The sequence below is a fragment of the Ictalurus furcatus genome, chromosome 9 (genome assembly GCF_023375685.1).
Source record: "Ictalurus furcatus strain D&B chromosome 9, Billie_1.0, whole genome shotgun sequence".
NCBI classification, from domain to species: Eukaryota; Metazoa; Chordata; class Actinopteri; order Siluriformes; family Ictaluridae; genus Ictalurus; species Ictalurus furcatus.
Window position 1 is genome coordinate 10,074,462 of NC_071263.1, and position 17,509 is coordinate 10,091,970.

At 37.4% G+C, this 17,509-nt stretch overlaps 1 protein-coding gene across 2 annotated transcripts in view; it reads right to left on the bottom strand.

Moving 5' to 3' along the window:
* gcfc2 (GC-rich sequence DNA-binding factor 2) overlaps nucleotides 1-17,509 on the bottom strand; it is a 21,015-nt gene continuing 3,506 nt past the window's right edge. Inside the window, exons 4-18 of one of the 2 annotated variants that reach the window (XM_053633290.1) lie at nucleotides 16,878-17,117; nucleotides 16,355-16,455; nucleotides 16,166-16,275; nucleotides 14,713-14,896; nucleotides 14,475-14,598; nucleotides 11,510-11,570; nucleotides 10,032-10,117; nucleotides 9,672-9,871; nucleotides 6,548-6,692; nucleotides 4,430-4,551; nucleotides 4,262-4,338; nucleotides 3,473-3,539; nucleotides 2,319-2,465; nucleotides 2,085-2,224; nucleotides 1-1,868 (exon numbers count right to left, since the gene is read on the bottom strand). In XM_053633290.1, coding sequence (XP_053489265.1) covers nucleotides 1,751-1,868; nucleotides 2,085-2,224; nucleotides 2,319-2,465; nucleotides 3,473-3,539; nucleotides 4,262-4,338; nucleotides 4,430-4,551; nucleotides 6,548-6,692; nucleotides 9,672-9,871; nucleotides 10,032-10,117; nucleotides 11,510-11,570; nucleotides 14,475-14,598; nucleotides 14,713-14,896; nucleotides 16,166-16,275; nucleotides 16,355-16,455; nucleotides 16,878-17,117 — 1,922 coding nt within the window. In that variant the 3' untranslated portion in view covers nucleotides 1-1,750. The remainder of the gene's footprint in view (nucleotides 1,869-2,084; nucleotides 2,225-2,318; nucleotides 2,466-3,472; nucleotides 3,540-4,261; nucleotides 4,339-4,429; nucleotides 4,552-6,547; nucleotides 6,693-9,671; nucleotides 9,872-10,031; nucleotides 10,118-11,509; nucleotides 11,571-14,474; nucleotides 14,599-14,712; nucleotides 14,897-16,165; nucleotides 16,276-16,354; nucleotides 16,456-16,877; nucleotides 17,118-17,509) is intronic. The other variant, XM_053633291.1, reaches the window with a different exon arrangement.

The following is a 17,509-nucleotide window of genomic DNA, read 5'->3' on the forward strand; positions in this document are numbered from 1 at the left end:
TGGATGTGGTGGGGTACTAATCTGGCTGTTTTCTAATACAGTTTTCAATGTGTTTCAGATATAGTCAAAATTTTACAAGGTATGTTTATTAGGGACTTTCCCCGAAATTGGGAAAAGTGAAAATATTAAACACAAACCTATATAAATCTCAACCAAGTAAAAAGACATAATGGAATAATGGTATTATTAATGGTATTATGGTATCCATAAATAATGGAATAAAAGTTAAGCACATCCAAATCCAACAACAACAAAAAAAACCTGACAACCTTTCGTTTAAAGCGTATGCCATAATTAAACCTAAAAATACAGCAGGGTTTCACTAATGAAAATACTTTTATTTTGCATTATTTTCTAATTTAATACAACAAATTTAATTTCAAATTATATTACTGACAACAACGTGAGTGAAAAGAAAAACTGTTGAAATATTTACACGACTTTCAGAGTTTCTTAGTACTTCTTAGTGCACTCGAGCTGGCGCGGACTCCACAAGTTTGTGTAAAAACTTATGATCCATTTTAGACAAAAATCCATCGTTGTGTCAACTGAACACGAGCTTCTATAGATGAGATTAGGCGTGAGGAAAACCTGTCCTATTGTACAAAGCAGTTAACATGGTCAATAATCACACATTTGCTAACATTTTAATAGGGACCTAGAAATAGTGCAGAATCTTAGAATCTTGAATATTAAAAATATTCAAGATATTGAACATTTACTTTTTGTTTTAAAGATTTCAAAATCATAAAACCTTATTTAGCCATAAACCTTGTGTTTAGCCATAAAACTAGTAATTCAGAAATTTAACCTGAATTAATATCCCTTTTATTTTAAATTTATATTTACAAGTTTGATTTCAAATGAGCACTATTATACAATATCATGTACACTCAAGGTCATGGGCAAACAAAAGTCATTATTATTATTATTTTTTTTTTAATAGCGGAATTAATGTGTGCTACCTTACTCGGGCAGTTTCAGGTCAGAAAGCCTTGTTAAAATCCCAGCGCTGATCTCCACAAAACTAAACAAGCAATATTAAGTTTGTGTAACACGCCACATGCTCAGAGCTGATGTGAGCTCTGGAGATGGAGGATATGACTGATGGAAGTAGATGTTCAGACATCCTCGTGCTGCCGTAATTCCACATTTCATACGGTGACGGATGCAGTGACCGAATTTAAGAAATATTCCCCATGAAACCTTTGAAAGGAATACAGCAATGTAACATTGGGATTTCAAAACTCCTAAATGAACTCGTACTGAAAATGAGTATATAGTTCTAATAAAGCTACGGTCTTTCAATAGTTTTGAAGTCACTTGTTTTGCATTTAGGACAAAAATACTATAGCAGTTCTATCACAGATCTGATATTATTATCATCAGGATGCCAGTTCAGCTCCTGTGATTTGCCATTGTGGCTGAATTGAGGATGTTTGCACAGGACACTCCTTAAGACAAGGTTTGATAGCACCATATATTCTAATTAGAACACATTTAACTGTGTGTATAGCAGGGGAGACGGGGGATTCGCAGTTTAATAATGCAGCTGTAGGGTTTTAAGGGCTAATGGCTGCAAATTCTGGAGCAAAATAAATGTTTAAAAACAAACAAACAAAAAAAAAACCCAACGCAAAACAAAACATCAATAAAATAAAAACTAGCAACAATGTCACACATTTATTGATCACACAATACATTGATTTCATGGCTATAAAAATAAATTTATTGTTACACCGATATAAAATTACGACTTGCTTATAGATTCCAGCAAATCATGACAATTGTATTTTTCTGCTATAATCTTCATGCTCTCCGATGCCTTGATAGTCCAAAGAAGAATCATGACATCAGATAGAACAGTTCTGCAGAAAAGACATGAAGCAGTGAATCATTAGTTATACCTAGTGCTTAACTACTGACATTTTAAATATTATTCTGAAAGTGGGACAGAAGAAGCTTCATTCATTAATCACCCTTTTGTTTTACATCATATCGAATCAGTCACCAAAACTATAAAGCTCTGAAGAAACACTTTAAATGTACTGTCAGTGTTTTAGCAAAGGTCTGTTTCATATTACCTGCAGCTGGTGGGATCCTTTCGGTCTTTACATAGTAAATCTGCTGTCTGGAGAAGATGCTTGCTGAAGTGTTGCAGTTGCGATAGTGATGATCCGGTGCTGAGATCCAAAAACCAGGACTTTGGGAAACACTCAGTCACCTATCGGGGAACAAAAAACAACGGTACGCTTACTGATAAAGACTGACACATCTAACAGCTTTTATCAGACTCACGCTTTGCAGAGCACCATTACCTTCTTGCTTTTCTGTATAATGTGCTTTGCATCGGTCTCATTCAGTAGAGTCATCATTAGGTAACGGTTGAGAAGTTTGTCTAGCATCAGCTCCTTCAGAACATCCTGAGCAATCAAGCCATCCCATAATGCCATGTTTCCAAGCAACTTAAAAACAGGACATTTTTAACGGATTAATATCGTTGTCTACAAAAGCCTGCAAGTAACATTTTAAACATTTTACAACAACCCAAATTCGGACAGCAATGTCGTTCCTTAACCTGTTAAGACCCATACTAACTATACAGAATACTGAATCAATATGTCAAGCCCATAAGCAAGCAAGACATTTTAGTCCTGAGTTTTTAAATTGCATTTAGTTCAAACTAAATTATAGAAATTGTGCTCTTCACATATTGTATAAAGAAAGACAAATTGCACACACACTGTTCTTTTCTGTTTTTACTGTAATATCACAATTATTTGGAATCCATCAAAAACATGCCACTACCAATCATTTTAACGAGAAGGATTTGCTGATGGACTCGCACCAATGCATACCTGCGTTTAAAAATGACACTTCCTCCTCTGTTTAAAAAAGTTAAATGGAGTTGATTTTAAAAAAAAAAATGAGGAAAAGATTCCAAATGAAAAGCAATCACACCAGTGAAAAAAACTGCAAGTGTGCCTTTTGAATAAATCTGTTTCAATTCGGTTCGATAATATTTCTATAGCGATTTTAACAACAGACATTGTCACAAAGCAGCGTTACAGAAATCTGGGTGTAGATTTATATTTAAATGCCTAATAAGCAAGCCAGAGGTGACAGTGGAGTGGCAATGAAAAAAACTCCCTGAGACGACTCGAGAGAGAAATCTTGAGAGGAACCAGATTCAAACGAGAACCACAAAGTGCAATAATAAATCCTTGCTCTTTTACAACTGTATACTACAAAGTCAAACAGTACCAAGTACATTGGAAGGATGTTCAGTATGAGACTCGGTTTTTATGGAGAAGGGCTGAGGCTTGTAATCTTGTAAATGTAATCTTTAGGGTATCTCTGTGGGACAATCCACACATTACAAGCTTTATTCAGAGCTCTAGAGCCAGTTGTACTCGGTTCAGGACTGGTCTTGAGATTTCAGGTCTGAGTGGAGAACTGGAAAGCACTGTACCTTAACAGCACTCCAAAACTGTTGATTCTGAAACTGGAATTGTGACGAAGTCTTGTCATCCAAATAACTAAAAAGATACAATGAAAATACATAATGTAATAAAAGCGTTGGTAGTAAAAATATAAGGACTTTGATTAAAGGTTCAACACACAAAATTAAAGCAGTAATGATCTCCTTGCCTCCACTGCTGCTGTTGTAGGTTATAATGTATAGTACATTAAACCCTAAAAAGCGCAAACATAAATTAGACAGACAGGCTGTGTACGCAGCTAAAGGGTTCCGGAAACGTCTTAAGCACTGGGAGCACTTAAAATTAAATTTAATGGAAATTATGTACAACAAATATGACACTTTTGTGAGACCTATTTGCAATAAACAGTACAAAAATAAATAAATAAATGTTTTCATTTAACTCCTCGTTCAAGAGGGAAGATCTGTGTTAGTGATCACTTGGGGGTTTTTTTTGGATAAAGATGATTGCATTATAAATAATAATAATTAAAAAAAAAAAAAAAAAAAAAAAAAAAACACATTCAGGGAAGAGTTTGTTAAAGCTGCACAGCCTTGCATCCATCAAAATGTATATATGCATACTGGCAGAATAGACTGACCCTGCTGCACATCCCTGCTAGAAACAATATTTATTTAAAAAAAAAACAACATTTATTTTGTTTAAATACTAACAACAAATAATATTTACACTAATTATAATACAACATTATGTCTAACACAAGACAAGTGTTCCAATATTGAGATGCTATAGAAAACAATGGCTACTTGCATCCTTACCTTTTTGGATAAAGAGGGATGAACAGATCATTGTCCACAGCACTCCTGAGTCTCTGGATAACAGCTTCCAGAAAGGCCTGCAAGGGATCATATTCAGTACACCACATTAAAATGTTATGGCAGAGGCCATTTACACCACAAGTGCTGTAAAATAGTGTGGAACAATACCTTCACGGGCTTGCTCTGTTCACCATCGAAAACACCGTAATCCTCCTGTATCCTCTTGCAAAGTGATGAGAGACACTGTGACTGATGCAGAGACAAAGGGTCCCAAACGAGCTCCACATAACCTTCGGGGTAAAACAAGCAAGCTAGTGAATGAATGAAGAATTTTCTAGAGGACATTTCATGTACAAGAGCAGTGTGTAATGACCTGATATGACACGATTGATGTGCACATTCCAAGAAAACTACTGAAGATGAACTGTGTACATTTTCCCCTCCTTAACCTAGTGTTAAGGTTCCCGAACACATTTTACCCTACCCTTGAAGGACTAATAATATGTAAGAAGAAAAAAATAAAAACAACAGCTTTTGGGGGGCTTATTGGAGAATAATCAACTAAATAATTACATTTTGCGATATTATAAAAACAATAACATGTAAGGTAAGTAGGAATTACAGTGCTGTGAAAATGTATTTGCACCTGATTTCTTCTGTTTTTGTGTCTCTCTCATACTAAAGTTTTAGATCTTCAAAAAAAAAAATACAACATAAAACAAAGGCAACCTGAGTAAACACACAATACACTTAATTATTATAATTTTTTTACCTGAAGCAAACAATTTATCCAATACCTATTATCCATGTAAAAAAAAACTAATTGCTCCTTAAACTTAAAACCTGGTTGTGCCACCTTTAGCAGCAATGACTGCAACCAAAAGCTTCCGATAACTGGAGATCAGTCTTGCACTTACTTCTAGGACTAGGATTTACTCCTAGGCTTAAGATCACTGTCTTGCTGCATAATCCAGTTGCAAGTTACAACCTATGGACTGAAGACCGGACATTCTCCTTTAGGATTTTCTGGTAGAGAGCAGAATTTATGTTTCCCTCAATTATTGCAAGTTGCCCAGGCCCTGAAGCAGCAAAGCATCCCCACACCATCATACTTCCCACACCATCACACTTCCACCACCATGCTTGACTGTAGGTATGATGATCTTTTTGTGGAATGCGGGGTTTGGTTTATGCCAGATGTAACGGGGTCCCTGTCAGCCAAACAGTTCCACTTTTGACTCATCAGTCCACAGAACATTCTCCCAAAAGATTGGAGGATCATCAAGGTGTGTTTTGGCAAAATTCAGACTTAATGTTCTTCTGGGTTAGCAGTGGTTTTCACCTCACCACTCTTCCATGGATGACATTTTTGCCCAGTGTCTTTCTGATAGTGGAGTCATGAACAGTGACCTTTATTGATGCAAGAGAGGCCTGTAGGTCCTTTGATGATGTCCTTGGCTCTTTTGTGACTTCCTGGAAGTGTAGTTGCTGTGCTCGTGGAGGAACTTTGGATGGTCAGACACTTCTAGGAATGTTGCCTACTGTACTGTTTTTCCATTTGGAGATAATGGCTCTCACTGTGGTTCTTTGGAGTCCCAGAGCCTTTGAAATAGCTTTGTAACCCTTCCCAGACTGAGGTATTTCAATCACCTTCTTCCTCATCATTTCTGGAATTTCTTTCAATTTTGGCCTAGTGTATTACTGGGTAAGACCTTTTAACCAACTTCACGCTGTTGAAAAATATCTATTTAAGTGTTGATTTGATTGAACAGGGTTTGCAGTAATCAGGCCTGGTTGCGTCTAGTCCAGCTGAACTCCATTATGAATGCAGTTTCATAGATTTGGGGAATTAGTAACAAAAGAATCCAAATCTTTTTTCACAGCACCGTATGTTACCTCATATTTATACTGCAGGTAAACAGAAAGTCATAAAGGTGCTTACCAGTTACTAAACACTCAAGTGAACTTAAAGTGAAATACATGCTTCAGTTGCATTTTTGTTCATTTTTATGAGTGCTACTATTTGTGATGTGGTTTTGTTAAAAAGTGAAGGGTTTTTTTTTTTTACTCTTAGAATTTACATCAATAAAAGTTAGTTCTCATGTTTTTAATGTAAATTTTTCACAACAGTTTTTTTAAACCAAGGGTACCAAGAATTCTGTATCTGACTGTAAAAGTAACTACTGTAATATAATCTTGAATATGAAAAGTGAAAAATATGGCGCAGAGTAATGGTGAAGTAATTCACATATAATGTTGTATAATGGAATCAGAATTTGAGTTTACCTCTAATTTTGGGCAGGATGGCTTTCTCCATGATAGCAGGTAGTGTTTTCTCATCAGCATTCTCAGATTCTTCGTAGCCTTGTCCATGACAGAATTTCTCGACAGCAGAGTACCATGGCAGTGCTTCAAAATCTTCACCTTCAGCCTGAGACAAGCGTAACGTAATCACTAGTTTTTATTTGGTCATAAATCTCATAGCTAGTACAAAAGCCTGGATAAAAACGAGTAGAATTTTGGGTGTCACAAACAAGTCTAGTCCTTCTTGTTACAATTATTTTTTATGCAGGAAATATCCTTAAAGTATGGGTTACCTTCAAACAATAAGGAAGGTATTGAAGAAATTGAAGAAAAATGATTTCAGACATGTGACCTTGACCTTGTTTCGATCAATTCCAAAATCCCGCAAGACAGATGCATGGATGGATTGACACACGGACGGACAACCCAAAAACGTATAGTGGATATAAAAAAAATAAAAATAAAACAAACAAAAAGAAACAAATACCTTTTTCCACCTTGAATGTGATATAGCAACGAACAGAATCCGAGCGAGAATGAATACAAACATTTTAGGGAAAAAAAAAGAGAGAAAAAGAAGTCCCAACTAAAAAGATTCAGCCCCGTAGCACAATGCTGCTGGATGACTTAAGTCTAGCCACCCTACTCCATAGCCCAGACATGTGAAGAATACAAGAGGCCTTCACAAGCAGGGAGTGACCAGCACTTGCCAGATATTCATACAGCTCCTTTAAATGTAGCCGTAGGTCTCTTGGCAGCCTCCCTCATAAGAATTTTCTTGTCCATTCGTCAATTTTATTAGGGACATCCTGTTGTTGGTAATGTCAAAGTGGAGCCCAATTTTCTACACTTATTCATGATGGCCTTCATAGTGTTCCATGGTACATCTAATGTTTTGGAAATTCTTTTGTACCCCTCTCCGAACTGATACCTTTTATTAAGGAGATCCCATACACGCTTTGTAAGCTCTTTGTTAACCATGGCTTCAGAAGTCAGATGAAAATAAGATCAAGAAAATCCTACAGAAACAGCTGATCTTTATTTGGAGTTTAACAGAATTACTTCATTGAGGACAGCTGTGTGATAATTACATTTGAACATGAGTTAGAATGTGATTGGTTTAATCTGAGCACAGTCATATGCCCCATTATAAAAGGGTGTGCACACTTATGATTAATAACCAGGTAATTGTAAGTTTTTTATTTTGTTTCTCCACTTGAATTTTGTTGGTTGCAGTATCACATTAAAGGTAGAAACATTAAAGGTTTTCTTTTCTTTACAGTACTGTTGTCAGGGTTTTTTTTTTTGTAGTGAAATGGCTACCAGACTCAGTTTGGAGTAAAGAAGAAAGGTTCTCGCATGGATACCATGGATGTCTTTCAGTCCCCAGTGTTGTAGTGGCATATAAGTGTTAACATTCTTTAAAATCACCCTGTATATTTAGGGAAGGATCATTGCTTTCAAGGTAAACAGCTGAATTTTTTTTATATCTAAACTAACGGCATGGTCATGTGAAAAAATAAGTACACCCTACGGAAATAATTGTTTTTTTTTTTGTTAACATATTTGAAACATATTAATAAAAGGTAGCACTTTATAAAATGACATAAAATTGACATTTTGTAGTCATTTTCTCATTTAAATGAACAAAAAACAGATAAGTCACATGGAAAAAGTAAGTACACCCCTACATTTATCACACCTTCAAACCCATAAAATTAGAATCAGGTGTTGAAGAATGAGTGCCAGTGATCAGAACCTGCTTGCAGGTGGAACCCGTCTTATTTATACCTCTCTCGTATCTACTGTCTGGTATTCCCTTTGCTATTGTGGTGTGTGGTGTCATCATGCCAAGCTCTACAGAGTTCTGTAAGGTTTTCAGAAAAAAGGCTGTGGATGCCTAGGAGTCTGGCAAGGGGATTAAATAGATCTTCAAATTATTTGAAGCAAATCATTCCACTGTAAGGAAAATAATCTACAAATGGTGCAGATTTCAAACGACTTCCAATTTGTCCAGGACTGGTCCTCCCAGCAAATTCATCCCGAGAGCAAATCATCTGATGCAAAAAGAAGTCTCCAAGAACCCCAGAATTTCATCACAGGAACTGCTAGTAAGTCTTGCAAAGGTTGGTGTCAAAGTACATGCTCCTACAATCAGAAAGGACTGCACAATTTGACCTGCATTTGACCTGCATGGGAGGCATGCCTTTGCTGTCTAAAAAGAACATTAAATCAAGACTACAGTTTGCCAAAGAGCATATAAGCAAAGACCAGGCCTTTTGGAATAATGTGCTCTGGACAGATGAATCAAAGATAGATTTGTTTGGTCACAGTAACTGCAGACATATTTGGTGCAGATCAAAGACAGCTTTTCAGGAGAAACACCTCAACTAACTGTGAAACACGGTGGTGGAAATGTTATGGCTTGGGGTTACTTCACTGCCTCAGGGACTGGGCAGCTTGCATTTATTGATTCAATTATGAATTCTGCATCATATAAAAGAGTGCTTGAAGATAATGAGAGGCCATCTGTCTGAAAGTTGAACCGAAAATGGACCTTTCAACAGGATAATGATCCTAAACACACTAGCAAATCCACCAAGGAATGGCTCAAAAAGAAGAAATGGAGGGTTACGGAATGGCCTAGTCAAAGCCAGGATTTGAATCCCATTGAATTGTTGTAGGGGATTCAAAACTGGCCGTACATGCAAGAAAACCCTCAAACCTCTTGCATCTGAAAGAATATTGCATGGAAGGGTGGTCAAAAATTCCAGCAAGCCTGATGGACAATTATGCAAAACACCTACAAGAAATTATTTCTGCTAAAGGGGGCAATACTAGCTTCTGAGGCCAAGGGTGTACTTAATTTTTCCACGGACTAATATTACATCTATTGATATTTCTGTTGAATAAATGATTGAAAAACCTCAAGTATATCAACTTTATTAATAGACACTTTCAAAGATGAACAAATGTTTGCTTGTCCAACTACGTAAAAATAAATAAACAAATTGCATGGGGTGTACTTATTTTTTCACATGACTGGAGCAAAAACCTTTACTATGTAACTGCAGTAAAGTGAGAAACTGTATGTGGAGTATGATACCTTGAGGGGATTCCAACCAATGAGCTGATGTCGTATCAAAGGGGCCAGGAGTTTAGGAAGACACAAACTGATGTAGGCGTTGGTATAAGTCTCTGGAAATGAGACACGCCACTCATTAAACCTGGAGAGGATTTTCTTCACATCTGAGAAGTCGTCCTGAACATCAGTAAAAATCTTCTGACTTCCCTTCAGTATGTTCTCTGTAGAACAGAGCCCGAGATTCACCATTAGCAACTGTAGTTTGGATGTAACTCTGTTTTCACATCAATTTATTAAAGTAAGTATATTGTAAGCTGCTGTCAACAGTTGATATGATCATCTTAATACGCTAATTGTGTGGAATCTCGAGTGAAGACGCACTTCTTTTACTCTGCAGTTCTGCCTCCTGCTCTACTGTTGGTTCCAAATCAGCTGGGATGCTCCCACAATCTTCCTCCAACAGCTTACTGGAATATGATCAGAGATTTCAAAGTCACACAATATTTCACAGTACAACATGTAGTAAATGTTCTGAAATTATACAGACAGTTAACAAATTAAAGGAAAAACCAACATTTTTCTTAGTAAGGGGCCAGACACCAAGAGCCACCAGAACAGTTTCAATGTGCTTTGACACAGTCTCTGGAAATGTATTAGAGAGAAGGACACCATTCTTCCAAAATACATTCCCTCAACTGATGTTTTGATAATGGTCTAGGAGTGCACTGTCTAACATTGCAGTCCAAAATCTCCCACAGGTGTTCACTTGGGGTGAGGTTTAGTGACTGAAGGCCACAGCATATGATTTACATTATTTTCATATTTTAAACCATCAGATCAAATTCTCGAGACCTATGGATGGGGATATTGTCGTCCTGGAAGAGACCATTCACATCGGGATAGAAATGTATCATCACTGGATAAAGGCTGGGGTTGCGAGCCATATATGGCTCTTCCAGTGATTAGCTATGGCTCAACGACAGGAAAGAAATACAGGAATCATGAAAGCTAGTGTGTCAATTCAATTAAAATTCTACATATTTTTTAAAATATTATATAATTCATAATCAATGCCTGTTTGTCATTTATACACTGACCTGTGGCACAACAAGCTCAAATTTCACTGGACAATGTGAAGCAGAGTGGTAATTTCCTGGTCTAATTCATAAATCAGTTGAAAACTACATAGCCAGTCTGCTTTCATTTTTTTTGACAAATGTGAAATGGCTAAAATAGTATCGTTCTTTATAGTCCGAACGGACAGACGAATTTGCATATTTGGAAATTGCATTAAATGATAAGTAGTGTTCAATATACTCTTAGGCATGTACTGCATTTTGTATTCACTTACCATTTGATTAAACTATATCATAGTTGGTTAAATGACGTAATAAGTGCCTCCTACAGGCCTATTAGGTGAAGTGCAGGCTGTTAGGTTAAGAACACGCAAACTGCCAAACAGCCTTTATTACATTACTACTTTTTATAATTATGCAATAATAGTAAAGATAATAACTATAATAATAATAAAATAACTTTTCTCTGGCTTTTTAAAGAAAAACAAAACCTTTTTTTGGCTTTTACATGTCTGCCAGCTGAAAAGGTTCCCGATCTCTAGGATAAAGGTGATCAGTCAGAATAATTTTGTATTGATTTGCAGTGCTTCTTTCCTCTGAGGACATAAGTGGACTCAAATCGTGCCACCAAAATACCCCATAGCATAACCTGTTTGTATAGAATATATACACTAAAGGTATATATTGTCTGATTACAACAAGCTGAAATATTATTTTCTCCTCAATATTTGTACCTGCTGCACTTACAAACTAATTTGCGCATCATGTTGAGTCATCTCTCACCTGTCTTTAGCTGTGATGGTTTCCCCCAGTGCTTCTCCATTGCCATGTGTATTAGTGCTGTCTACAGAAGAAAGCATTACAGAGATAAATGATTCATAAATTCCTAATGGAGGATGAGAAATCTTCAAGAGTGCAATGGTAGATGGTCAAGGAAACAATAATGAGTGCAAGAAATAAATAATGGATCCAGAGTTAGAACTATCAGTGATGCTATCATGAATTTCCCCAGAATTAACTTCTTGTGCAACTGATTAAAGCTAAAATAAAGAGATTTGACTGCCAGCACATACAGTGGGGTCCAAAAGTCTCAGACCAGACTGAAAATATGTGATTTTATCCATTTAAAATAGGAAATAAACAGGTTTTAGAATTTTTAAATATTTAAAACAAAGAAAAGAAATGTTCACTATTTGAATATTTAATATTCTGCACGATTTCTACATCCCTATTTAAATGTAAGCAAATGTGTGAGATTGACCATGTTAACTGCTATGTACAAAAGGTCAGATTTTCCTCACGCCTAATCTCTTCTAACGAAGCATGTGTTCAGACGACACTCCAGATGGATTTGATCTAAAAATGGATCATAGGTTTTTGCACAAACTTGTGGAGTCCATGCCAGCTCATGTGCACACTGTTATTAAAGCAAAAAGGGGACGTACCAAATACTAAGACACTCTCAAATTCATTGAAATATTTCTAATGTTCTACTTTTCACTTAAATTCTTGTGAATAATATAATTTGTAATATACAGTGTCTCACAAAAGTGAGTACACCCCTCAAATTTTTGTAAATATTTGATTATATCTTTTCATGTGACAACACTGAAGAAATGACACTTTGCTACAATGTAGAGTAGCGAGTGTACAGCTTGTGTAACAGTGTAAATTTGCTGTCCCCTCAAAATAACTCAACACACAGCCATTAATGTCTAAACCACTGGCAACAAAAGTGAGTACACCCCTGAGTGAAAATGTCCAAATTGGGCCCAATTAGCCATTTTCCCTCCCTGGTGTCATGTGACTTGTTAGTGTTACAAGGTCTCAGGTGTGAATGGGGAGCAGGTGTGTTAAATTTGGTGGCATCGCTCTCACACTCCCTCATACTGGTCACTGGAAGTTCAATATGGCACCTCATGGCAAAGAACTCTCCGAGGATCTGAAAAAAAGAATTGTTGCTCTACATAAAGATGGCCTAGGCTATAAGAAAATTGCCAAGACCCTGACACTGAGCACATGACTTCGGGGAGGGAAAATGGCTAATTGGGCCCCAATTTGGACATTTTCCCTTAGGGGTGTACTCACTTTTGTTGCCAGCGGTTTAGACATTAATGGCTGTGTGTTGAGTTATTTTGAGGGGACAGCAAATTTACACTGTTACACAAGCTGTACACTCACTACTTTACACTGTAGCAAAGTGTCATTTCTTCAGTGTTGTCACATGAAAAGATATAATCAAATATCTACAAAAATTTGAGGGGTGTATTCACTTTTGTGAGATACTGTAAATGGTGGTATTAAATTAAATAAAGAATGCACAATAGAAGCATTTTCATGAGCGCACTCAGACTTTTGGACCCTACTGTATTTTGTGTAATCCTACAGGAAGCAGACACAAGACAGTTAAAATGGTGGCAGAGCAGAACACTTTCAAACACTGAATGAATGAAAAGTACTGAGTGACATCCAGCGGTGGCCGAGATACACTGGGAGGACTCTAGTTTGGGATGTTTTTATTTTTTGGTTGCGGTAAATATGTGTATAAATATACCTCTAGAACATTACATTATATATTATTTTTCATATCTTCTCCACAAAAATATGCTTTCTTGAGTATCAAGACAGGGGCACATGACATTCATGAATTTTGTTTGGCAAAAAAACAAAACACCATTCATTCATCCTTATCTTCCTTATCATGACCCTCTACCCTATCGCTCCTAGCTTTTTTACCTGATGGTCCAAATCAATTTAATAGGTTTTTTTTTCATCCTGCCCAACTGACTCACTCTGTCCCCTTCAAACTCTTTCTTAACTTTTTTTTGACCATCAACAAACTTAAGAGTGACAGTGTCAGTGCAATAAAACAAAATTAAAGTGGTACAGCAAAGGCCCATAGTGGTTTGAGAATCTGCATAAATAACACCTAAAACACTTTACAAACAAGTTCCTATTTGTAATAAACATGTAGACTAACATAACTGTGGATATAATACTTAGCAAGCTGATGAATTTTCTAAATGAATATGAATAAGTGTGGTCAAAATAGATTAAACTTGGATCATTTCATGTACGTGCACACAGCGTTATCCAGATCAAGGTTTCTAGTATCACATCTGTTAAAGTAACCGTTTCTGTTAAGATTTTCTGCTCGGTTAAGACTCTGTTAACTTACCCGAGGTGGTCTGATCAGTCCTGTGAGGACATGCGCTGATAGACAAGTGTTCCCATTGGCTTCAGCCTGTAGGTATTATGGCCAATCACCAAAGTCAATATTATGCAACTACATGTAGAATATCCTCACTACTCTTATGTGTGGAACTCGCATTTATGTTGGGAACTTGCTTCCGTAGGCTTTCGAGTGGATAAAAGATTGAAACCCTCTTCATTTCTAGAATTTTATTTAGCCAGTTTGAACTGGAACTCCGTCCCCCCCTTGAAATTCAGTCCTCAGACACAGTCCCTCCATGTCACCCCCAATTTCCAGCCCTGGTGACATCAAGCACTTTTTAAGAACAAACTAAACAAGTTACAGCTTGCAGTTACAGTAAGAAAGAAAAAAAAGAACTAAGATGGAGGGTTGAAGTGTGGATGGTGGAGGGAAAAAGTGTCACCTTCTGGCAAAAAAGCTTCTCATCATAATGTATTATTAGTAGTAATAAACTTAATCTAGATATAATCTGCTCTTATCCAAAATAACTCCTAATGTGAACATGCGTGTGTAACGTGGTAACCTTCCACTTACAAGTTAACTGCTGAAGGTGTCTGGACCGCTCCTGCACTGCGTCTCTTCTCTGAGACAACAGCGCCTCCGCCTGGTCAATATACAGATTGTGCATGTCCAGCTCCACAGAGTTTATCAGCTGCATCTATAACAATCATAACATACTGCATTTTAGTTATCTGAAAAATGTAACAATGTAGCCTTATATCAAGCCTAAGATTAGTCCTCACATATGAGGCATGAGGTATGCTCTCCTGACCTTCTCAGACAGGCATTCCACCAAGTTCTGTGTGAAGGTGTTCATGCTGCGATAGAAGAGGAGCTGGCTGTCAGCATGATGGTTCTCTAGGTTCTCTACAGAACTCCTTGCACTCTCTATGTCCTGCTGCATCCTCCTGAGCTCCGCTTCATGAGCCCTCTGCACCTCTTTCAGCGATTCCAGCCTACAGAGATATAAATACATGCAAAAAAAGAAGTCTGCAGATTGCAAGTCATTTGTCTTATAGGTTTAGATTCAAAGATTTAAAGAAATTCAGTCAAGAGGCAAAAGGATGTCTTTTGGTGGCATGAGTCCTCACTGCTGTAGGATTATCAAAAGGATACCCTGATCAGCCATAACCATAAAACCATCTGCCGACATGATGCAAAAGAAAACATGATTCATCAGCTTAGGCCACCTTCTTCCATTGCTCCATGGTCCAATTCTGATACTCACGTGGCCATTGTAGGCAGTTTTGGTGGTGGACAGGGGTCAGCATGGGCACTCTGACTGGTCTGCGACTACGCAGCCCCATACACAGCAAGCTGCAATGCACTGTGTGTTCTGACACCTTTCTATCATACCCAGCATTAACTTTTTCAGCAATTTGTGCCACAGTAGCTCTTCTGTGGGATCGGACCAGACCACCACCTAACCTTCACTCCGCACATGCATCAATGAACCTTGGGCACCCAATACCCTGTTGCCAGTTCACCGGTTGTCCATCCTTGGACCAATTTGTGCTAGGTACTAACCACTGCATACCAGGAACACCCCACAAAACCTGCCATTTTGGAGATGCTCTGACCCAGTCGTCTAGCCATCACAATTTGACCCTTCAACACATCAACTTCAAGAACTGCCCGTTTGCTTGCTGCCTAATATATCCCCCTCCTAGACAGGTGCTATTGTAACAAGATAATCAAATGTTATTCACTTCACCCATCAGTGGTTTTAATGTTATGGCTGATCGGAATATTTCTCTATGGTAGAGATGTGCATGTTTTTCAATATCAATCCTGCACTTAATATTTTTGTTAATTTAGATTTTTTCCAAGGAATTTAGTCGGCTCTGTGTCCTAAAATATAAACACATTAATTATTTAAACTACAGCACCACTAACCAGGATAAAGCAGCTAGCATCATGTATCATCATATCCTAGGACAGTGCAATAAATGGTACTTAATTGATACAATTAAGAACTGGAATAAGCATTACAGCAGACCACTGTTTAATAATAACTACATATTGTACACTGTGTATGTTAATGATAGCAGGGTTGTAAGTTGGTGTTTAAAAACATCAGTCTCTGTCCTTCCAGAATTAAAGCTACACTGACAGTCATCCTGTAGGAATATTCTTGTTCTGGGCCAACCAACACAATTCAGGATGCAGGTCAAAGCAAAACACTCATGCTTTTAATAATTACTATGAGGAGTATGAAAACTTACTTTCCAGTGATTCTCTTCTTTATGATATCAATGCTGACCGGTGAAAGAGTCTCAGGGATGTCAACCATTTTCTTTCGCCTGAGAGGTTTAAAGTCATTTCTGCTTTGCTTCTGAAAGCAAAAGTAGTTATGAATGACCATTATGAATTTTGCAATTCAATTTTCTAAAAATAAAAACAATGATATTCACCTGGTGTCGTTTAACACCTTTGCCTATCTGCTGCTCCTCCCAGAGGTGTTGGTCCTCCTCCTGGCTATCAGAGAAACTCTGCTCACTCCCACTCCCACCTAATGAGGAGATTTGGATTTTTATGGTATATTTTGGACAGGCTTCTGAGACTATGATGGCAGAAATTAAGACTCAAAATACTAAAATACCTGAGACAAATGCAAGCAAGATTACTATCATTTATCTAATTATCTCTTAGGAATGACAGGAAGGACATGTGGGTTTTCAGAAACAGCACACTCCTGCATATGGTCATTCACAAGGTTATATTAAACATTTTAATATTCTACACATGTTATTTTAAATGGATTAAAGGGACATACTCATGACATTTTAAACAGAATTTCTGTAATTGTATTGTGATAAAGCTCAGTTAAGGAAATATGGTAGAAGAAACACAGATTAGGTTATTAAGTCTGTTTAAGGTTTAACTCATGAAGCCACCTGCATGTGCACTGCTGTATATCCACTTTCCACTTCTTACCCATTTTCTCAGTCATCCGTTCTCTCAGAGTTTTGGATTTGGGCGCAAACTGGATCCGGCGTTCATGATCGTCCGGCTCAGCATCACTGCCATGTTCTCCATCGCCCTCATCCCGCACTCGGTCTCCAACCTCTGCTTCACTTTCCTGATCTTCATCCAGAGGGATGTAGTCTCGCTGTGCCCGCGCTCTCCTCCTCTGCTCCTTAGCTGCGCGGATCTTCTCAGCATTAGGGATGTTAACTACAATGGAGGACACCATATCATGAACTGCATCAAATAGCTATTGGTTAATGTCCAATAGAGGTCGACCAATGGATTGGTTTTGCCTATTAATCGGCACAATAACCATTTGCTGGAACTATCATTTATCGGCAAAAATACACAGCGATAGTTTTTCCCGGTTGCGTCATTTGCGTGAGCGGCAGAGAAGGGTCTGCTGTCATTATACAGTGCGAAAGCGACCTCTAGAGGCAAAATAAAAACTATCACTGACAAATTTTGTTGTGTTATTTGATGTGTTTTTGATTCATTTTGGATGTCTCTAATAATAGTTAATAAATAATAGTTAATATATTAATATTGATATATTTATTTAATTTTAAAAAGCACAGTACATTTACTGGTACAGTCAG